The 23,042-nt window shown below is 38.5% G+C and overlaps 2 protein-coding genes across 3 annotated transcripts in view; one reads left to right on the top strand and one right to left on the bottom strand.

Moving 5' to 3' along the window:
- Positions 1–4,664: 4,664 nt before the first annotated feature.
- On the bottom strand, positions 4,665–11,030 carry snap29 (synaptosome associated protein 29). The gene is made up of 6 exons (XM_041788532.1): positions 10,926–11,030; positions 9,992–10,228; positions 9,660–9,853; positions 8,579–8,664; positions 8,398–8,502; positions 4,665–6,098 (listed from the first exon to the last, which is right to left on the bottom strand). The coding sequence occupies exons 1-6, from the start codon at positions 11,028–11,030 to the stop codon at positions 5,938–5,940; spliced, it is 888 nt and encodes a 295-aa protein (XP_041644466.1). The 3' UTR covers positions 4,665–5,937.
- A 230-nt stretch (positions 11,031–11,260) lies between these two features.
- Positions 11,261–23,042, top strand: part of pi4kab (phosphatidylinositol 4-kinase, catalytic, alpha b) — a 34,809-nt gene continuing 23,027 nt past the window's right edge. For both annotated transcript variants that reach the window (XM_041786922.1, XM_041786921.1), the window contains exons 1-17: positions 11,261–11,414; positions 12,685–12,801; positions 13,341–13,434; positions 14,514–14,602; positions 14,696–14,768; positions 14,849–15,111; positions 15,306–15,372; positions 17,738–17,886; positions 17,983–18,048; positions 18,159–18,255; positions 18,362–18,553; positions 18,670–18,770; positions 18,967–19,096; positions 21,195–21,324; positions 21,418–21,513; positions 21,647–21,830; positions 22,687–22,790. In XM_041786922.1, coding sequence (XP_041642856.1) covers positions 11,316–11,414; positions 12,685–12,801; positions 13,341–13,434; positions 14,514–14,602; positions 14,696–14,768; positions 14,849–15,111; positions 15,306–15,372; positions 17,738–17,886; positions 17,983–18,048; positions 18,159–18,255; positions 18,362–18,553; positions 18,670–18,770; positions 18,967–19,096; positions 21,195–21,324; positions 21,418–21,513; positions 21,647–21,830; positions 22,687–22,790 — 2,051 coding nt within the window. In that variant the 5' untranslated portion in view covers positions 11,261–11,315. The remainder of the gene's footprint in view (positions 11,415–12,684; positions 12,802–13,340; positions 13,435–14,513; positions 14,603–14,695; positions 14,769–14,848; positions 15,112–15,305; positions 15,373–17,737; positions 17,887–17,982; positions 18,049–18,158; positions 18,256–18,361; positions 18,554–18,669; positions 18,771–18,966; positions 19,097–21,194; positions 21,325–21,417; positions 21,514–21,646; positions 21,831–22,686; positions 22,791–23,042) is intronic.

The raw sequence follows: 23,042 nt of genomic DNA, 5'->3' as shown, positions 1-23,042 counted from the left end.
TTTCACCCCTCCTGTCATATTTCCAACATGGAACTTCATTGCTACATGAAATTGAAACTTTTTGTCACACAGACCATCATTAGCATTTCTGACCTCTCCCCTCAGTGATAACTATTATGAGCACACCTCAGCTCTGCTAAGTATATCCCGCAGTCTGACCGGTGTTTACATGCAGGACCTCACAGTTAAAAGAGGAGTGCTGCTGAACATACGCAACACGATGCAAACAAGTACCAATCAACATACATTGGTAACATTCTTTGCATTTTTTCCTGTGGTGTAAACAAGATGACGACAAAAAAATGACCACTAATGTCTATAATCATGCTTTTGAGGAACATTCTCCACAGTTTAGGGTGTTTTTGTTATGTCACTGTCAGAGGGGATGTGTGGACAGGCTTAATGTTACCTGCAAACAGAGACAACTGACAAATCTTCTGCACCTCACTTTTTCTTTTTTAAACAGCTGTCTGAACAGGGCATACCAAGATGCACGGTATAATATGGAAGCGCGTTTGCCTTCTTCCTCTGACATAAAGATGGGGAACATAAACATGGAGGAGAGTTTTTTTAATGTGAACACTGACTCTGACCTGAAAGCCATGGCTTTTGTGCATGCTGACTGTTTACCTCAATCTCAACAAGTATTTTTTTATAGTGCCAATTCATAACCAACATCATTACAAGACACTTTACAAAGAGGGCAGGTGAAGATTGTACCCTTTATTTATCATTTAAATGACCCAACATTTGTCAACCAAAGTTTCAGTGGCAGAAACCTTGAGCAGAACCAGACTTACTCATGCTTGGATTGTAAATGGATAGAAGAAGATTAAAAATAAGGAGGGAGATTCAAAAAAGAGCAGGGCAATGCAGAGGAGATAAGAGAGCCACAAAGAGAGAAGAGAGAGATGCAAAGAGAGAGAAAAGGGAGATGCAGGATGTGTAGAGAGATTCAGGAAGAGAGAAGAAAAGAGAGCCAATGGAAAAGCAAAAAGGAAGAAAACAAGCAGTGCAACAACAATGAATACAATTTTTAAATTTTTTTTTTAAACCTTGAGGCTGACGTCCTATAAAAAAAGAAGAGATAGAGGTTATAAAATGTTGAATAACTTTTGAACCATAAACTGTAGCCATACTATTCTTCCTCTTGAAGCCCGCCTTTTTGCTGTTCTAATGACACTGTCCAGGCCTCAGTAGCCCTTATGGTATCTTTTCTAGTGAGCCTGGAACTTGGGTGACTTTACAGGCATTAAATATTAACGCCTCTTTTTCACACATGTATGCAACTGATCTCCATCTATCTGTAAATATATGGATGATGCCTCCTAGTGTCCAACTCAAGGAGCTGCACTTTACAAAGATTTAAAAACTGATAAACAACTTGTAGCCATTTGGGAGGATACATTTGTTCAGTTTTTTACCATTAAGCAGCATGGAATCTGTGTTTACTGGAGTTACTCGAATAAAACAGGACTAATAGTGCATATGAAGAAATAACTGAAGAAGTTGGCCAACCAGGAGAGCAGCACATATTTCATATGAGGACATATGAATGGCTGAACGAGCTAAGCTAAGCTAAGCTAACTTGTTAAGCCATTCAAATGCTCATTTATGTTAAATAATCAGTTTTTATCTAATTATCCCTCCCTAACTTTTCACTTAAATGTTTAAATATATCTGACACTACCAAAACAATCTTGCAGCACTTGACCAATACATCCTCACAAATTTTACACCAAAATGGTTAATCTGACAGGGTATTATATGTGTGAGCCGTTGGAGCCTGTTAGCTAGTTAGCAGCTTGGTCAGCTAGCACACTTTCATACGCAAAAGTTCAATTTTTTCAATGTACTCTCGGCACATTCCAGACGAAAATATTACTTAGAGGAGTTTCACAGACACGTCAGGCATCACGGAGATTCCCCTCGGAAATAATCAACCTTCTGTCGACCTATCTATGTGACCATACGAAGGTGGAAACGAGGCGTAAATCCACACCATTAACTCTTGATAAAGTATTTTTAAAGATTTTTTTTTTATCAATTTTTCGACCGTTTCTTCCACTAACTTAGTATTTGCCAAGTCAAGTTCCCAAAACAGAAGTCACACGGGGTGTGAGCCTGTGACAACCAATGACAGGCTGTTCCATCGTCACGTAATGCTTTGCCAAACAGTGTATGTGTAAACACAAACTGAAGGAGAGGGCATGAGTGTCCCTCTGTGTCTCTGCAGACAGGACCTGCTTTGAATAATGGGGCACTCTTCAGCCAATATAAAATAGCACAAGAACTTATTTTGTAAATATGTTGATATTTGAAAACATTTGGCCACAGAATGATGAATTTTTCACCTTTTGATCCCAAGAAATGGGGGAACAAGTTTGTTTAAAAGAAAAAAAGTTTAAAACAAATGCTTACTGTGTTTCACGCATACAAATCTTTGAGTTTTGATTTCTGTGTTATTTTTTTATTTGTCTTTATAATCCCATAATGTTTTAAAAATCAAGTGACATTACTGCATATTCTTAAAGCCCACATTGTCCTGAAAAAAAAGCTGTTTAGAGCTTGAGTGTGCACTGTTGGTTTGATGTATTAGCTTTTATAAGATAGTAAGTTTGGCAAAACAAAAAGGCTAAAAACAGCTTAGGGCTCAGAGCGTTAATAACTATGGATATGGTATGGCACAAAATAAATCCCAAAATAATGCTGTCATATTATCTTGCCCCTGCATTAATTGTATCATTAATCAATCACTATTTACTGCTTAGTGCACACCACTCTATACAAGGACACAATAGAGCTTAACAACATTAGCCATTGCAGATTTTAGGTTGGATTTGAAGATGTTAAAATGTAAATATTAAGGCTTTAAGTAAGCGCAATCTAAAGGTCACTGTCTTCTTGAGATAGGAGGACTGTTTAGGAAAATAGAAAGTGAACTTTGACTTCTGTGGAAAACAAGATGACCAAAGATTTGACAAATCAACACGAGTCCTTTGGGAAAGAGTCTTCCTCCTTCATTCATGTGTTTCATCTTTGCGGCACTTGAACTTTACCTCCTCCATTAATCTCTCTTTCCCTTTCCCTGCTCTGCCCCTCTCCCCCTTCTCCCTACCAAACTCCCCTCCGTCAGCACAACTCTTTATTTTCTCTTACTACAACAGTGGCAATAGAGTGCTGTCAGCCTGACAGTCCATCCCCTCTGGAGCAGGCGTTACCCCCCTGGCTGCCCTGACTCTGCTGCTAACCCGCTTTCCAAAGGGCAGGAAGGCCCGTCTCTGGCCCAGTGCCTGATAGGCTCCGACAGCAGTGTGTTCTGGGATTACGCCTGCTGAAAAGGGGGCATTCCAGCACCGACGGTCTTTGTCACAGCACGGCCACTGTTTGCTTTTGACAAGACAGCTGTTCAAAGCCCTCCCGGCCCCCATGGATGGCGTGAAGGGAGAGAACCCAGGGGTGACTTCCGTTTATTGGTTGGGCCACTGGATGTGTGGAGCCACCTCCACCTGAGGGGCTTTAGCAATAGCTCCAGACTGTGCAGCACACTCATTGAGTCAATGAAACAAGTGTGATACTGCTGCCACCACCACTCAGTAGCTATGCTCAGTACCATTTCAGATTATTTGATTTTGTAAAGTAACAGTATCTGAGAGGGTTTTGTTTTTGTTTCTGCATTAAACAAAACTATAAAATAGAAACAGGAATCAATTTGAGTCAATTCTTAAAAACTTCCAAAATCAACTTCTGGCTCAGTTGAGCAGAGGCATTCCTCAGTTCGAGGTCCTGTTAGTTGACACCCCATTTCCCCCTCAGTGTTGCCCCAGTGTTGTGTGAAGTATGCGTATGTTTTAAGATGTGTGTACTGTAATTAGCAAGTCCTCCTAATGAGGGCCTCCACAGGAGCAGCTGGTCCAGCACAGAGGAATGATAATGAATGGACAACTCCTTACGAGGACCCGACCTGCACAGGAACACAGCTGGAACACAACAGTCAGTACAGTGAACACACGTGTATACTGCAGTAATAATAAAAGAGATGTCCTGTTCTCTAGGATCATGTACAGTATCATTACAAGGCAGACTATTTCAAGGCTTCTGGTGCATTCTTAAATTTGAGCCTCTAAATAAAATTCACTAACCATGGTCAATGTGTTTTGATCTCTAGAGGTTTTGGTGTTTAATAGACATGCAAATTTTCCCATTTGTACTAAGCTTACTGTTATAAACTGGCGATTTGATCTGATAATATCACCCTGTTTCAGCATCACAATAAAATGAAGCTACAATATGAATATGTAAAAATCAATGAATAATGGGCTCTATGCATGGCAGGGGGTGGCGTATTTCCGGTGGAAAATAAGGCCGCTTCACAACTTCCGCCCAACGATACGATACATCTTCAGCCAAATTTAACTCGTCATTAACAGTCAGCTCAGGTAACTCATGCAAACAGCGAGTAAACCGCAACGACTTTGCCATCATACACCTTTCTTTTCTCCCAACTGGAAGTGTGGGAGCGGTCTAATGCCAAATGCAGAAGCAGTTCATGCATAGAGCCCATTGAAAGCATCACCTTTCAGTAGTCCATCCACTCCTAAAATATGGCACCACCTTGTGGTGCTTTTGGGTTCCTGCTTCACTTTAACAAGGACACCTGAAACTCCACTTATAGATGTTTTATTGGGTTTGTATTTTGGATAAGAATAAATCGTAAATCTTTTTATTTTCTTTTTTTAACAGTTTTATCAGAGTAACATAAATTTAATTGCAAAACCTTTCAAATGATTTATGTACACATAAATGTACCCCCGGGGAGATATACAGTAATAATTAAAGGCGTATTCATCAGACTCATTTCTTATTCACAGATAGCATGTTCACATTTTTCATTGTACATAAACTCACTTAATCACATTTTGTAATATCTCATACATTTCTCAATATAAACATTTTTATATAATGCTACAGAAATTATGGAAGCCCAAGGCGAACAAACAGCCATAAGTTTGATTTTACTCCATTTTTCTGTAGTTGTATGTTTTAGCTGTGTTCTTGACATTTTGACTTATGTATTTTGTTACCTTGGGATAAGTTTACTGTTTTTTCCAAGTCGATGTGTTAATTTCTAGAGAAACTGAGAATACAAGATCACAGGAAAATGGAGTAAAAGAAATGAACAAATGTATATCCACTTCTGGCTTCCATATAAAAGCAAAGAATGAGTATAGACATACTTCAAACAAATGAACTGACTGTTTAAACAAAGTGAAGCATCTTAACAGGAAATTCAACAGTGGAGAGGGAATCATGGCACAGGACTAAGCTATTGTATTGAACATACAAATATATAAAATATGTAAGGCAAAAGTGAGCTGAGCTGGACATCCAAGGTGTGGTGTTTGTACGTGAAGGCAGGGCCAGTAATTCCAGTTAACACTGACATATGAATTATACACACAAAGAAATGTGATTTAAGACCAATCTGCTTTGTGAATCAGTGGAGTCATTTCTCTGATTAGCCTGAATGATGAACAAACTATGATGAACTAGTAACTAATGGTAAATCTTTGGTGATATTCTACATTCAGACTGAGGTGCAGTGGGGTAAGACGGAGGAAATACAACAGATTTTATCTTTACAGAAACCGTCCCTTACATCACTACACACGTGGTATAGAGTCTTCCCTTCTAAACATAAGTAACATATTGATGTGGCTGGAGGATTCACTAAATAAACATGGATTTAATATGAAGTAAAAATGACTTGCCAGTCATTCTGTGAGAAAACGATGAAGTTAAGCATGTTAACGTGCTTGTCTGTTAGCGATACATGGTTTTAAACATAGTTTATTCAACACAGGCCAGGATGGACATCAAAGAGGGGACGACCTGCTTCTGTCTTCTGTTCCTATGAAATGAGTCCAAGTGTTTGTTTCATTTGAGTTTTTTAATCTGTTGGTTTGTATTGTGAATCTTGCTATCCATCTTGTCCACTCTATTCAGCAGAGCATCAATGGAGTCGTCCTGTGCATCGATCTCAGACTGGAGCCCAAGTCCGAGTTCCCTCAGTCTACTCAAGCCGCTGCACATCTCATCTATAGGATTCAGAAGAAACATTCTTAGATTGAGGATTGGCAGTCCATACTTCAGTTCTTAAGGTTTTAAAGTTATTTCCATCAAAACATAACATTTAAAACCTAGGTCAGAATGTACAGTACACTACTCCAAATTAACTATTCTAATCAATTTTTCTTTTACTTTCTTTTTTGTTTAGAAAAAATGTACAGTCCTCTCCACAAAGTATTGGAACAGTGAGGCCAATTCATTTATTTTTTGCTGTACACTAAAAACTTTTGCGTTTCAAAAGATGAATATGAGACAAAAGATCAACATTTCAGCTTTTATTTGAGGTATTTACTTCTGGATCTGATACACCACTTAGGAGATAGCTTTATTTGTAACGGAACACCAAATTTTTAGGTGTGCTAAAGACATGGAACAGAGAGACTTGAAACAGATAAAAGTAAATAAGACGTAATATTTTGTTGCAAATCCTTTGCTTGCAATAACTGCAACAAACCTGTGACCCACTGATATCACAAAACTTTGGCATTCTTCTTTTGTGATGCTTTTCCAGGCTTCTCTGCAGCCTCTTTCAGTTGTTGTTTGTTTTCGGGGTTGCTCTCTTCAGCCTCCTCTTTAGCAGATAAAATGCATGCTCTATAGGGTTTAGGTCTGGAGATTGACTTGGCCAGTCTAAAACCTTCCACTTCATGCCTCTGATGAACTCCTTTGTTGTTTAGGCAGTGTGTTTTGGGTCATCATCTTGCTACATGATGAAGGATCCCACAATCAGTTTGGTTGCATCTTTCATTAAATTGACAGACAAATGTTACTGTAGACTTCTGAGTTCATTTTGTTGCTGCCATCATGTGTTTCATCATCAATGAAGATTAATGAGCCCGTCCCAGAAGAAGACATGCAAGCCAAAGCCATGACATTACCTCCACTGTGTTTCACAGATGAGCTTGTGTTTGGGATCATGAGCAGATCCTTTCTTTCTCCAAACTTTAGTCTTTCCATCACTTTGGTAAAGGTTCATCCTTGTCTCATCAGTCCATAAAACTTAAGCCCAGAGTTTTTGAGGGTGGTCTTTGTAATTTTGGCAAATTCCAGCCTGGCCTTCCTGTTCTTCTTGCTAATGAGTAGTTTGCACCTTCTGGTGTAGCCTCTATACCTTTGTCCATGAAGTCTTCTGTGAACAGTAGATGGTGATACCTTCACTCCCACCCTCTGGAGGTTGTTGCTGATGTCACCAACAGTTGTTTTAGGGTCTTTCTTTACAGCTCGCACAATGTTTCTGTTGTCCACTGATGCTGTTTTCCTTGGTCTACCTGTTTTAGGGCTGTTACTGAGTGCATCAGTGGCTTCTTTCTTTTTCAGGACTTTCCTAACAGTTGTACTGGCAATGCCCAATGTCTGTGCAATGGCTCTAATCAATTTTCAATCTTCTCTCAGCTTCACAATTGCTTGTTTTTCACCCATAGACAGCTCTCTGGTTTTCATGTTGGTTACACCTCTAACTATCAATGCAGTCTGTACAGGCAAAACCCAAATCTGAAACTGAGTGTAGACATTCAGCACTATTTATTGTTTGAATAATCAATCTAATAGGACACACCTAGGCAACAAAACGCACCTATCAGTCACACATTCTAATACTTTAGCTCACATGAAAAATGGGTGAGTTCAAACAAAAGGTGCTATCTTCTAAGTTGTGTATCAAATCCTGTTGTAAATACCTCGAAATAAAATGTTTATCTTTTGTCTCATATTCATCTGTTGATGTCAAACCCAAAAGTTTTTAGTGTACAGCAAAAATAAATGAATTTGCCTCACCATTCCAATACTTTTAGAGGGGACTGTATTTACAAAAATGTAGAAACACAATGTTGTTTTAAGATAATAACTGTTCACACATAAACACATTTCCTTCAATTTCTCCGTGTGCTTTTCTTGGGATGATATGAACATTTCTGAAAAAAAAATTCCCAAATTTAAATGAAAGCAAGTTGCAAAGATTTCCATAACACTTGAACTTCATATTTGATTGAAATAGCACAAAGATGACATGTCAAATGTTGAAACAGAGAAATTTCCTTGTTTTTTGATGTATTTAACTAATCTGAAATCATTTCAAAATTGTATACCAGTGACATACTTCAAACAAGTTGGAATAGTGACAATAAATGACTGAAAAAGATGTGAAATGACAAGAAAAGTACAAAAACCTTGTGGAACATCAACTGATTAATTTTCTGTTGAATGTGGTTTAACTTTTTTCTAAAATCATAACAAGGTATGAGGCAGCAGATTAAAACAGAAATTTTTTACCTAAGTTTTTGTCCAGGGTCTGGTGTGCCTCCTTTAGGTGTCTGTTTTGAGGGTATCCATTCTGCAGAGATGAGCTGTCATCTATCGATGCAGAAGCTCCAAATCCTTGAACATAGAACAGAATAATGAAGGCAGCCAGTTTTAAGTGTGGTTATGTCAAGCTGGGTTTGTAATATCTTACCTCCTGTATTTAAATGCCTTAGGTTTGGATGGCTGGCTTGGTACTTATCTTCATACTCTCTGCTGCTGGACAAGGCACTTTGTAGTCTATAAGACAGTTAAATCAGCATGTAAGATGAATGAAGGAGGGTTAATGACAAGAAGCTGTATATAGGAAGGCATACATTTTTTAAAGAAATGTGACTGAAACACTATTTTCGAATAATAATTAGAACAGTTGTGTTGTCAAATATGAACTCTAACTTAGTGATGTGGAGGCCTGTTTAGTGTTGTGTATCGTAACTTAGACCTGAAAATATCAAAAAGCCTCTACTAAATCTCAGTCTTGGGCTTTTGTTTTTATGACACATGAGTAAGAGAGTAACTGCCCAAAACAGTGCATTAAGAGAGTAAGTGTGATGATTGTACAGTACATCGGTTATTTATTTAACCCCCATCTTGTTCAAGTGAATGAAATGACTTACCAGAGTCAATCTTTTTCACAAGGTTACAGAGAAATTGTAACAGAGTGAGAGGACACTGTGTGCACTTATGATTGTGGCAGTGATTTTCTCAAATGTGTGACAAAACTACTCTAAACCAGATGCAATCAACCGCTTGTTTGTATATATCTGGACACATCATTCACCCAAGAACTGAAGGAACAAGTGGTAATGGTAACACTGACCTTTGATCATCAGAATCTAACCCCTGCCTCAAGGATTTCGTGAATTATCACTAATGCATTTGAATTTGTTTGTTATGGAAAAAAATGTTCTTGAATATTGCAGCTGAAAAGAAATCAACATATCTATAGGTTCAAATTAATCTTTGAGCCAAATGTGGAAATATATCCTTAAGGAATTCCATTGAAATTTAGGGAGGCAGGCAGGCAGACATACAGATTAGCCAATAGACAACATCATGCCTTTGCTGCCATCACTGGAAAGGAGGGATAATAAAATACACATTTAGCGCCCAGCCAAACCTGGCTTCAAGATCATTTTCACATCAGTTGAGCAATGAATGGGAAAGCTTCTACCCTCTGGCCTCTTGAGTCATTAAAAAAATTACATTTTTGAGAATGAAGAAGGAAATCATACCTATCGTCCCCCTGGTAGACCTTAGGCTCCTCAGGTGGAGGCTTGGTCTCTGGTTTCCCCTTGAAGTAATTGACAAGGCCACCCCACACACTTTTGATGCTGTTAATGTGCTTCTGGCTAGTCTTAAGGTCCTCGTCCATGTTGTCCAACATCTTTTCTGTTCTTTTCAGGACTTGCCCCTGACGTATCAGCTCCTACAGAGGGAAAAGGAGGTGAGAGACATTGAGAGGTGATTATTGAGAACTGCAAGTGTTTTTTTTTTTTTATTAATTTTTACTTTCTGAGAGACAAGAAAATCTGTGTGGCAAGATACGCAGGCTATGCTGACATACCTCTCCGGTTTCTGCACCAATCTTCTCTGACTCATAAATTAGGCCAAGGGAGCGGTTACTGCTGTCCACAGCAGACTGAGCTGTACGCATCATTTCCTGCTGGAGGTACCGCTGCCTCCTCTCTGCTTCACTCAACCCACTGTCATCATATTCATCATTGAATCCCCTATTTTTGGGTTTGAAATCTTCATCATCATCATCGTCGGCAAATGGGTTGTGGGACTTAGGGTAGGCCATCTGTGCGGAAGACATAGATTTTTGACAACAGAATATGAATTCAAGTTTTCAAGACACTCCAAAGCTCTAAAAACCCCTCTCATGATCTTCATGTTTGTAAGGTTTTTATATCTAGGGTCTTAATGAACTTTCACATTCAAATTTTGATTAGTTGCAGTTCCAGACACAAGGAATCAAACCATTTTCTTTCGGACAACTCAGTGAGCAGATAAGAAAATATGTGGGAATTCCACAAAACATTCTTAGAGGTGTCAATATAATAAATAATATTGGGAATTAGGAAAGAACATGATGACTCGACAAATGGCATCCTAACTTAAAGAGAATGCTAACGTTAGCCTTGTTTTTAGTTGAAGCTAACAACAACTTTCACACTATCAAACAAGTTTTGACCGACGATGAAACTATGTCAAATTGATTTATATTCACAACATGATGGAAAAACCTCTTGATAATATTGGAGGAAAGTTAACAAAATAAAAAAAGGCCTTCATATGGTTTCAAGTTGGGCTAAGGGGTGTTGGTTAGCTGCCCAGCCGCTAGCTGACGTTACTCAAGAGACAGTTACAACCACTAAACCACGCACGTAAGCCAAGAAATGCGAGGCTGGCCAAAGCCGACTCGCTTACTCTTAAAATGGGTGATAAGTGCATTGAATCAGTGAAGATCATGGGTAAAACCAATTCAAGGAACAAACCTTTGACCGTCGGAGCAGTGGAAGTTGTTGTGCCTTTATCGGCTGAAAATTAGCAACATAACATTTCCTGTCACGTTCGGTGACGCCATCGCGTTCTATCCCCATAGCTAGTCCTGCGCAAAAAATGCGCATACATCAAAACATGTTCAACGTGAAAAAGGAAGGCACTTTTACAGGAAGCCAGGTGTCTAAGGGTCATTTTCTTATCAGCTAATGTGGCTTTAACAGTACTCTTGTTCAAAGAAATTTTTCACCGACGTAACTCGTAAGCCATAGTTACTATGATTGTCCCTTCTGCGTTGCCGTACTGCGGCTTCGCCAGCGCCAGCTGCCGCTGTTTGCCTGTTTCCTCTCCTCGCTGAATTTCGCCTCATAGATGTAGAGGTAAACATGTCTGGAATGGGAGGTGGTACGAGAGGATTTTACTTCAACACAGTCCTGTCACTGGCCCGCTCTTTAGCTGCACACCGTCCCGCACCAGTCGAAAAGGTGAGGAAGTATAAAACATACAGGTCCATCTGATTTTTTTCTTTTTTAATTCGCTGACGTTTAAAACGCCAAGCAACAGTTTTGTTCAGGGTGTAGCTTCGCTTCCGCACAGAAGGTGGTTTATTTTGATTTGTGACGTTGGCATGTAAAATTTGACAGGTTTTAGCACGTTTGTACGTGTTAATAGCGGATGTCTGGTGGTTTATCCAGTATTTTACCTGTAATTTAAAAAGAGGAGTCCAATGCTGAAGTAAGTGGCGTCGCCGCTTTTGGTGCCTGTTACTGCATCACACAGGCAGGCAGAGTAGTCAGGCTTGATCAGCACTGCAGTCAAACAGGTTTGCAGGGTGAAGAGCAAGAGAGAAAGACGACATAAACGGGTTCACAGTATGCTACAACCTGCTGAAAAGATTATTTAACCTTTATGTGTGTATAATTCGGTAATTTTGTTGAATACATTGAAATACAGTTGCATTTAGTAAAGATATATCTGATACTGGAAATAATCGTACCACTGAAAAAATCCACATGTTGTCTTTCATACTTTTGCACACTTTTACTATCATATTTAATGATAGACAATGATAGACAATTTTCAAACCACAGAAGGTGCAATATTAACCTGAAATCTGAGTCCAAATACCAGTTTGATACTTTCTTTTGTAGCAGAAATGTAACTCCTTTCCTTATTTTTGTATGGTATTCTTGGTCTAAATGAGAAAGGCACAAGAATGATCCCTCTCTGTAAGACAGCAATTTATTTCAAACTAGAATGTGAGAGAAAATAATCACAATTTGATGTTTTTTCCTCAAAAATTTTTGGCCCTAGTTTAATGTCTTAAATTATGGTTACACTGGAGAATGATTTATTACTTTTGGTTGAAAAATACAAAAGATGAGGAACTTGAAAAATTATCACTTATTAAATCACAATCGCAGTGTTGGAAAAAGTAATCACAATAGTATTTTCCCCAAATTGTTGAGCCCTAGGAATCTCACAGTCAAGTAGAATAATCAGACAGATATTAGAATATCTATGACTGTCTATACTAGAAAAGTATTTAAACATGTTGTTATTATTAATGTGCAAAACTGAAGTTAAATGTCTTTATTTTCCTGGTTGGTCTCCAGGTAAGTAAAAACTCAATACTGGAACATGTAATCACTCTCAGAAATGTCATTTACAACAATGAAAAGCCAGCAAATTTTTAATATGTATTTCTTTATTTTTTTAAGTTGCCATCACAATAAGCTCGTTCTGTTTTTTCAGGTCCAAAAGCTACAATGCATGTGTCCAGTAGAAGTCCGCGGTGTGTTCACTCTGGATGTACGTCGCAGAGATGCTGTCATTGCCCTGGCTGTGTTTCTGGTGGAATCAGGCCTACAGGTGGGTGGTGGCTGGTAAATGTCCAGCTCTGTTGAGATTTTTCAACATGGTGGTCACACTTCATTATCTCTTTGAGGGAAAAGAAAAAGAACATTTAGGCAGGATTATGCTATGGATTTAAGCTTCAAACTCAGCAAAAGACTTGGTAAACAGTGGAATTATACATTAAGAAATAACTAGTGATATTTCATTTTGTCCGCTATTGCTCCCAGGCTCTTTAAAGGCTATATCACCATGATAAGCTTATTCTCATAATCTGATTAAACCGTTGATTAGACATGCAGCTGACCATGCAGGCCTTTACGCTCTGCCTGCCTTGGAGTGTGGAAAGCTCCACACACGCAGTCATCTAATTAGAGATCATAGCTTCACATCTGGTGTTAAAGAAATTTTTAACTTAATGTCTTTAAACTAAATCCAATTTTGTGTCAGGATGAACAAAATAAATTCAGTCATTATCACTTTTATGCAAACAAACTGGTTTTCTGTGCCAACAAGTGTATTTGTCTGTGGTGTAACACTTTGTTTTACCCTGGCAGCACAAAGACACACTTGTTTCCTACTTGTTGAGCCTATTGCGAGGGCTACCACGGGTCCAATGGATCGAAGAGAGCTCTGGGAAGAAAGGAAAGGGTAAGAACAATCCTCTTATTGTCCTCATTTGTTTTACAATGGCCTTTGTTTACCTGCTCTAATGTTTTTGATCATTTTTATTGATTTTCAGTTGATTTCAAGACACGTGAAAACAATATTGTTAACTTTTGCAAAATGTGAAGAGACATTGATTTCAACTTGTCAAGGGAAAAATTACATAAGCCAGATATGGCATTACTCTTTTACTGTTGTGATTTTTAATTGCCATCTTTTTCTTATTTAAGTGGCTTTTTTGTTTTTAATTTAAAGTATTCAGTTTTAGAATTTGCAAATGAATACACAGAGAAACAAAGGAAAACAAGAAGAATAAGTAGAAAAAGAAAAGGAACAATAACAAAAACATGGCTGCCAGTTTGTTAGGTTACATAACAAGAATTTCAGCAGTGTTGTCACAGTAGTAACATCAGAAGTGTCAGGTGGGATGACTATTGTGTGCTGCCTAAAACTTCTAAGTTAAACACTGCCTGTAGCCAAGCAGGTGGGGTCTCTATGGGTTTAAGTCAATAATACTGTGCTTAGAGTATACCACAAAATCTGTCAGATCTGCCCTTTGTGTTAGTTTTATGTAGATGCAGGCTTTCCAAATGTATGACAGGCATTTTGTCCTTGAGGCAGTCCAAGAAGCAGGGTAGTGAGGTTGACTTCCCAGTGAAGAGGATATGTTTTTTAACAACCATTGATCCCAATTACGGAGCTATTTGCATATCCTACATCAGCTTTAAAGTCTCTACAGCGCATCAAAGATGGCCAAGATGGGACTGGGCCAAAAATCTCTGGAACAGGCCTTTAAGAAAAAATCAGAGATTGATGTTTACACGGCACCAGAAAAGATGTGCTCAAGAAGCATCATTACCTTGAACTGGATTACCTTAAAATGTATACTGATAGAAAAATGGTGAACCTGTGAAAAAGTTTCTTCCCTGACTATTCTAGATATTTCTGCCATCCCTCGCCCAGGCTTCCGTGATATAATCAGAAGAAACTGGAATAGTAAAGCAGTCCACACGCTTCAATAAGTGACTTTTAACTGTAAGAATGTGTTGCTTTCTGCTCTTCAGAATTTCTCCCGGTTGCAGAAAACTTCAGCTTCTGTCTGGTAACTCTTCTGTCAGATGTTGCTCAGAGGGACCCAGACTCACGAGAAGAGGTCAGATAAAAAAGGAAGGATGGTATATTAGTCTTTGTAATGGGTGCAATGACCTTATTTGCTAAAATAATGTTTCTACTTCTTCCCCTCTAGATCATGAATGCTATAATGGAGGTCTTGCAGGCATTACAGGACATGTGCCAAACACCTGATAATCATGATAAAGGTACACAAAAAAGGCCTAAAACAACAAAATTAATATCACAAGTCCCCCAAAAGACCTCACAGATACTTTCTTGTCTCTAGTCTACCTGTGCAGGTATCTGGTGCCCACTTTGCTGGGCATGACTCGAGCATTTGGCCGTTACAGCAACACGGAAGAAGCCCTACTGTCCAAATTGTTCCCTAAAGATTCCCCTCCGGCTCGTTGTGTCACAGAGGAAACCGAGGGAGTGAGACGCCGGTCCTTCAATGACTTTCGTTCTATCCTGCCATCCTCACTTCTCACAGTGTGCCAAAGTGACACTCTGCGCAGATCCACAGGCACCAACCTGGATGCTTCCATACCGGTGTGTTCATAATGTAAAACAGCCTGTTGAAATACCGTTGGTTTGTGTTCTGGACATTTAGAAGAAGAAAAAGAGATATATCACTCCTATGTGTTTTGTGATTTTACCTTACTAAAAGCCATGAAGACACTTTGACTTTTTGTTTTTGTTTCATGGGTGGTTGAGGAAAATGCTTTGTTTTTGTTGTCTTTTAGGTGTTTACAGATCCAGGAGGCCACTCACCCTGCTCTCCTACAGCCCCTGGCCCACATTATTTTGAAGGTAAAACTGTAAAATGCATAAGCTACTTTGATGAAACTGTGTTGGTAATGTTAATCAGAATTCAGTCAAACCATCCTATCTTGTCATGAGGCCTGCACAACATGAGAAAAACATGCAATGTGCAGTAATGTTGTTCAGTATTGCAATCCATGCTATGAAGTGGGATAAACACATATTGCAAAGTGATAATTAGCTTTAACACACAGTTTCTTTGTCTTCCTGTTGTTCTTTAAGTTTTGCTAAATAACAGTTCTTGTAACTTGTTTCTCCTGAAGACAAACTGACTCACAGAGCAGTTTTTTCACAGCTAGATTGGCATCAGTTAGCCGTTAGTTTCATGTGATTTTGTCTAGAGGAAGTGGCAGATTGGTCATTTTACCTGCAGGTCCTAACTCAGTCTGTAAAACTTGCATATGTTGATTAAGAAAGCATTTCCACTGAACCTACCATTTTTCTAATTAATTGGGATAAACCCAGGTTTTGCAACGTGTTTGTTACAAATGCACATATTGTGATAACTGGGAAATTTTTATTTTTTGCCCAGCCCTTGTAATCATTGTCATTCATAAGCAGTACTAACAGGGTTCCTGTAGATCCTTGAAAAGTCTTGAATAGTATTAAATTGCACATTTGAAATTTAAGGCCATAAAAAAAATCTTTAAAAGTCAGATTTTTACCACTGAGAGGTCTTGAATTTTAGCAGGTACTTCAAGTAAGACATGTCTTTATCCAATCCTTGTTTTCTAGCCAACCTTAAAGGTACAGTGTGTAAAAATGGGACGATCAACATCTAACAGTCAATTCTGGAGTGTGGTGCTCATTTCTCTGGTGATAACTGTGGGAACCAGTGAAGTTTAAAAATCAATACATGCTTAACTGTTATTTGGTTCCTTCTATGGTGCCATGGAAACAGGCAAAATGCAAAAATCCAAGATGGCAGCGTCCTTGGAGGGGACCCTCCCTATGTATGAATAAAAGGCTTATTCTGAGTTAATTTAAAGCATAAATTTAAAAAATGTGTTATCAGATGTCAACACTAATTTAGATCAGTCTACTTATAAATGTTATGTTTCATTTTAACCAAGCTTGTTTTGCTAAATGCTAATAGGCTAAATATTACACACTGCACCTTTAAACAATTTGAGTCATCCTCCCCCACAAATTGTTGCATGAATATTCTCCATGAGGATCCCAGACCCCAGACTCCTCACTAATAAATACACTGTGCTGTTGTAAAAAAATGGTCCAGTTCTCTAACATCTGGGCTACCAGGTTGCCCACTTGAAAAAATTCTTGTAGCCCACCCTTATTTTAACAGGTCTTTCCTGACAAAAAGTATTATTCTGCTTTCTAAAAGTTAAACTGTTTAGAATCAGCTCAGCACTAAAATGTGTTCTGATGGATATCAATACTCTGTATATTTATATGATAGAGGCATTAAATGTGCCAGAAATCGTCAAATGTGGATTTTAATGACTCACAAGATTTTGCCCTATTACGTTTGACATTTCATAAACAGTTCATTAAATCAGAAAATTCCATTCTGATCTGATGTACCAAAAAGTCTTATGCCTATCATTTTTGTCAGTTTACTGTGCAAAAGTGGTATTAACTTATCTTAATTCAGGTCTGAAAAGTCTTTAATTTGATTTTTTTAAACTGTGTAGTAAACCCTAAATAAAAACAACAAGGTACTTGAATGGCATTTACCAGCTCTCAATGTAACCGAACTTATACATTTTTAGGGTCAAATGGTCTTCATTTATGCAGATACCCTGTTATGGCAGAGTATTCTCATCATAAAGCTGCAATTAACGTGTGATTTTGAAGTCTTTGTGTTTATATCTGACACAACAGTTAAAGTATTCTTACCCTATAACAAACAACAAAGTTAACTTCATTTATCTGAAGAACAAAACTTTTTCTACTGACTTATGGCTCAACACAGTTAGATAAATTATTATTGTTGCACAATACTCTTACCACATGAATCAACTCCAGTAGTCTGTTTGATACATCATTATTCTAAATAATAGTCTGTTCTCATCTCTGAGTGAGTCATTTTTGATATGAAAAGTCATTTCAGCTCTGTGAAGCATCATAAACCTTAATAATTAGTTTTTGGTGTAAGAATCACAAGGTGTTATTTGACTGATGTCATAATTCAGCATGGATAACCAACAGGAAGACAACCATTACAAGACAGATATTAATTTTGCAATGGATATTAATTTAAGTAGGCTAAAGTGGAGTGAAACAAGAAACCATTATCCTCTTGTTGTTCAGTAATGCAGATTACACTGAGTGGAGCTAGTCATATGATGTTAAGTGGTTTGAATGCTTATTTTTTCCTCCATCATTTCAGGTGCCTACCTACCAGACAGCAGTGCAGTAGACCCTGACTACTATTTCTCTACAGTCAGCTCCAGTTTCTCTGTGTCTCCTCTATTCTTGGGAGCAGGAGAAAACGAGGTGGCGGTGCCGGTTGAATTGCTCCGACAACTCCTTAACATGGTACAGAAGTACACCAACCATTTCACAGCATTCAAGCTGGGATATTCCACACCCTCTATGATGCACATTTACTAAAGGTTATGTGTTCATTTACAGGTGAAGAGGTTTGTTTCTGACCCCTTTTTGAAAACGCTGGATGCCACAATGACAGAAGTTACAGAGGTAACCATGTAACCACCATCTGTGTTCTAAAAGTGTAAAGTGGATGTTGGATTAATACCAATATCAGTAAAATTACCTTTGTTTTCTCTTCCATTTTTCCTTTTTTTAAGTCCAATCCTGGAATCAACCCCTGTTACAAAACCTTCAGTGACCCTCTCTATGTGTGTGTTTTCAAAATGCTGCGTGACACACTTTACTACATGAAAGGTAAAGCATCACAAACATTTATTTTCTGTTCGTTCTCCTCTTGCTGTTTTTGTATCTCCTTACCAATGAAAAGACAAAAGTGGTCCTATTTTTTAATCTTTGTCAGCCTTGCAGCAGGGGTTCGTACGGGAGGTGCATGACTTTGTCCTGGAACAATTTAGCAGCAGTCAGTCAGAGCTGCAGCGGGTACTCCATGATACTGGGGGGTTGCCGGGGGAACAGAGCCCCCTCAAGCTCCGTTGCCAAGCCAACGCTGCCTGCGTGGACCTCATGGTGTGGGCCGTCAAAGATGAGCAAGGTAATCAACTGTAGCAGAGCGTGAGCAGAGCACTGTGTTTGTCATTATCATACTGCAGCTCTGCATGTGTTATTTTGTTTTCTTATTTCCTCTTTGCTTCCTTTTTTAATTTTCAGGAGCAGAAAATCTTTGCACAAAGCTATCAGAGAAGCTGCAGTCAAAAACATCAAGTAAAGTCATCATTGCTCACATGCCTCTACTCATCTGTTGCTTACAGGTATAATACTGTAATACAAAATCAAAAGAATAAATGTATTTACTTGTAAATATTATTCAAGTCATTAAAATATGGAAAATAGGAATGCCATTAACTTTAAGTAATTAACCACTGAGTTTGCTGGTGATTCAGTGGGCTGAATCAATGCTTATCTGGGTTTTAAGCTAACTGAATAATGAATTTTCCCCTCTTTCAGGGCCTGGGTCGTCTGTGTGAGAGGTTTCCAGTAGTCGCTCACTCTGCTACAACCTCGCTCAGAGATTTCCTGGTGGTTCCTTCCCCTGTGCTTATAAAACTCTACAAGTATCACAGCCAGTATAGCTCAGGTACTTGTTTCCTCTTTTATGAGGTTTTTAGCTCTTGGGCTAGTCCCAAATTGCTTTTACACAGTTAGAGATTTCACTCAAGATAACACACATAATTAAGTGATAAACCCACATTCATACTGCACACCACACAAACACATATACACACTGTGACATCAATATTTATGTGTTATGTAACCAAATTAAAAGCAAGGACAAATAATGAGCCAGAGTAATCAAATGCAGAGTCAGTCATACCAAGGCTTAATGGCTTCCAGAAGACTTTTCATACAGAAAAGTAAGGATTTTATTACTGTAAATCCAACACTGAACAAAGAAAAACTAAAACACACATCAATTTGCCTACAAAAGCTCTCTAATATAACGTTCAGTTCAAAAATATGCTTTTCTTCAGATTACTTCAAAAACATTTGATCTTATTTAAGTTGCAGACAGTTTTCACTAATAGGTCGTTTCCACCAAGCAGTCCAGCTCAGTTCAGTGTGGAACGGCACGCATTTTTTTGCGTTTCCATAGAGCAAGAGTTGGAAAGGGTCCCCAAAAACTGACCCGTACCGTCCCACTTTTTGGCACCCTTCCGTTGGGGTGCCAATCTTACCTATCCATACCAAAAAGGTGGAGCTACACACACACAACAACAGGGGCTGCTCGCCTCTGGGCTTCAAAACACGGAAGTCTGCGCTGTGAGAAGCCGGGGAAAACGGGAGAAAAACGGACTAATGTCTGCCTAAATGGGAAATATTTGGACTCGGCGGAGATCCAAACTGTTTCCTAGTCTATGGATATTGATATCTGGCCACAAATCAAGTTTCCTGACGTTTATCTGGACCTGATTTTAAGAACACAAAGCAGAGCCCAAAGGCTCACATCAGCCTGATCCATTCGCGATGGATGAGAAACTAAATTAATGCTTAAGTTTTGTGAATACGAAGCCTCAGAACAGTTCGTTCTCTTCTGTAACTAGTTATTAATCTACTTCTTACATTAGGTAACTTGTGAAAACATCGCTCTGTGGTTGTTGAATGTGTTTTTAAAACTTCAGGCTGCAGACTATTTTACAACAAGATCAGCGCACCCCAGATTTCTGACTTAATAACTTGATCTTAATGCTGCGAATTCTCACAGTACAGCTCTAAACTTTCATACTTTGTCATATAAACTGTTCTAGACTAGATATATTTACATATTAATGTAGCATCATGAGCCAAACCATCTCTGTACACGTATTCCATCAGCTGAGGAGCTGTACTGACAGCGATTAACATCATTAAAATGTAGGGTTTTTTTAAAAAAGCACTTTCAGCTGAAATAAAGCGGTGTACTGCCTGTTCCCTAATGATTTCTGTCACTCAGCCTTTCTATAACTCTGCAGCTGGACCAGCAGACTCGTGCTGCATGTGACTTCACATTCATCACCTTTACAGCCCGCCCACCAAGTGAGGGCACGGGTGTCTGTGGAAACGCAAACTACTTTGGGGTTTAGCGTACCAAACCATACCAAACCGTGCTGAATCAAACCGGACCCCCCTGATGGAAACATGGCTAAAGTGTTAGCATTTTTGTTCCCCGATTGTTGTCATTAATAGCTCCTAAAGTTGTAAAAACTCGAAGCAAAAGGTTTGAAGATTACTACAAATATGTGACACTGGACCAACTAAAAAAGATATTTTACCATAAAAAGTAATATAATTCCAAAATTCATTCAACAGGATTCTTCTGATCTAAAGTACATCTCTAATAGTAAGAGCTTTAAGTAAACCAGACAAGAGTGTTTCAGTTGATGACACTGTGACAGAAACTCATCATTAACAGTGTCATTGTCACACAGAGGCTCTCATTTACTATTGATCTGTTCTGGGTTTTTATTGATGAGGAGCTAAGAGTACAGGCAATTGGAAGGGCAGTTGAGGTTACTGATTTTTCTGTTGCTCTCAGTAGTGTACTGCTCTATTATCAAATTACTGATATTTTGAAGGGTAACAGAAAATTACATGCTATTTGGATTTAGCACTAGATTCAAACTTATTCAATGTTTGAAATTAAAATTTAAAAGCTGCCTGTTTTTTGTTTTGTTTGCCCTATTCTCTCTTTTTAACAGGCACAGGAGAAATTAGAATAAATGTTACCAATGAGCACTCTCAGTCCACCTTCAATGTCCTGCCAAACAGGAAAGATCAGCCGTCCATGTACGAGCAGCTCAGAGACATCTCCATCGACAACATATGCAGGTCAGACACCAACATTTGCCACAGTTTGTGTTTTCAAAATATTATTTTATACATTTTTTTCAAACTTTAATTGCCCATGTTGTGTATTTTTAGATGTCTTAAAGCTGGTCTAACCATGGATCAAGTGATAGTGGAAGCCTTTCTGGCCAGTCTGTCCAACCGTCTCTACATTTCACAGGAGAATGACAAGTAAGAAGAGTTTATTCTTTGAAAATTATTCGTCAATAAAAATCATATTATTTTATTATATCTGTCCTGGATATTTTTAACTCCTGGACACTGATGAACACTTGTCTAAAAATAACATTTGTCCCCCTGCCAGAGATGCCCATCTGATCCCAGATCACACCATTCGAGCTTTGGGCCACATTGCAGTGGCTCTGAGAGACACTCCTAAAGTGATGGAGCACATCCTGCAAATCCTCCAACAGAAGTTCTGCCAGCCTCCTTCACAACTCGACGTTCTCATCATCGATCAGCTTGGCTGCATGGTCATTACAGGAAATGTGGGTTCTTATTCCAAGAGCATTTTTCTGGTTTATTTTTAAATGTTTTACTATTTTAAGGGAATTTTATAACAGAGTCAAACCAGCAAGGCATCTGTTGGAAGTGTTAAAAAATCTTCATGTGTATAGTATTACATAAGACAGAATTTATTTTCTGCACTTGTTTAAAGAAAATTAATGTTACCCTTTTTAACCAGAGGACTGACACCCTGTTATTAGAGGCCTGTTGTCAGATGTTTACAGGCCCAGTGCAGAGTGGATTAAGAAGAGGTTTCAACATTCAGCCCAATGGAGCTAATGGGGGGTTTCTGACATACAGTACATCCAGAAAACAACAGGCTTCAATTAATGACAGACTGGAAGAGGATCTGACTCTACAGATGACACAAATTACTTACATAATGCTCCCCAGGTTCTGGCACAGTGCTTGCAAATTTGCACATTATTCCTGATAAGAAGAAGATTTTGAGCATGTGGGTGTTGAATGAGAATAAATTAGGCCAGCAAATATAGTTATTTATATAGAAAACACTTTTGTTTTCATCTTGACTAATTGATGTGTTTGTCTGCACTTACACTTAAAGCCTAAATGCTCAATTCTGATTTTTTTGGTCTTGTTTTTTTGTCAGTTTATGCTGCTTTTTAAAATGTGGCCTGTATCAGACCACTCCATGTTTTCAATGGATTCCCACAAGGCCCAAATCTGATTTGAAAAGATCAAACTTCAGCATGGCTTGTACTGTTCACACTGTCTTCAACAAATTACGTCTGAGTCAGAAAAATCAGATTCAGTCAACTTTTGCCTGCAGTGTTGGTGCTTTCTTACTTGTTTGTCTGTCTGTTTGCTGTCTTATAGCAATACATCTATCAGGAGGTGTGGAACCTGTTCCAGCAGATCAGTGTGAAGGCCAGCTCCGTGGTCTATTCAGCAACCAAAGACTACAGAGATCACGGCTATAGGTCAGCATCTGCTTTTAACTGAAGCACAAGTCACTCCTAGTAGGCTTGTCATTTGAGTTTTAAACTAATAAATCATACTGGCAAAAATCAAACAAAATCAGTACCTATTTACTACAAAACAGGGGTCTTAAGCACCTAATATTAGGATGTTTTTTTAGTTTGTTTTTCATTTACAAAATTGCAAATAAACTCATGCACACTGTCTAAACTGCACTAATATGTTGCTGGTGTTTCTGTACTAAAGTGGTACTC

This window comes from Cheilinus undulatus, linkage group 5 (genome assembly GCF_018320785.1).
Source record: "Cheilinus undulatus linkage group 5, ASM1832078v1, whole genome shotgun sequence".
Taxonomy (NCBI): domain Eukaryota; kingdom Metazoa; phylum Chordata; class Actinopteri; order Labriformes; family Labridae; genus Cheilinus; species Cheilinus undulatus.
This window is presented reverse-complemented; position numbering and strand designations above follow the sequence as displayed.

Excerpts from the sequence above, each read along its gene's own strand:
- snap29 (XM_041788532.1), bottom strand. The coding sequence starts at position 11,030 with ATGGGGATAGAACGCGATGGCGTCACCGAACGTGACAGGAAATGTTAT. Across the intron at positions 8,665-9,659 it reads GTCTACCAGGGGGACGATAG|ACTACAAAGTGCCTTGTCCA; the intron begins GTATGATTTCCT and ends ACTGTCTTATAG. Across the intron at positions 8,503-8,578 it reads AAGGCATTTAAATACAGGAG|GATTTGGAGCTTCTGCATCG; the intron begins GTAAGATATTAC and ends TCTATGTTCAAG.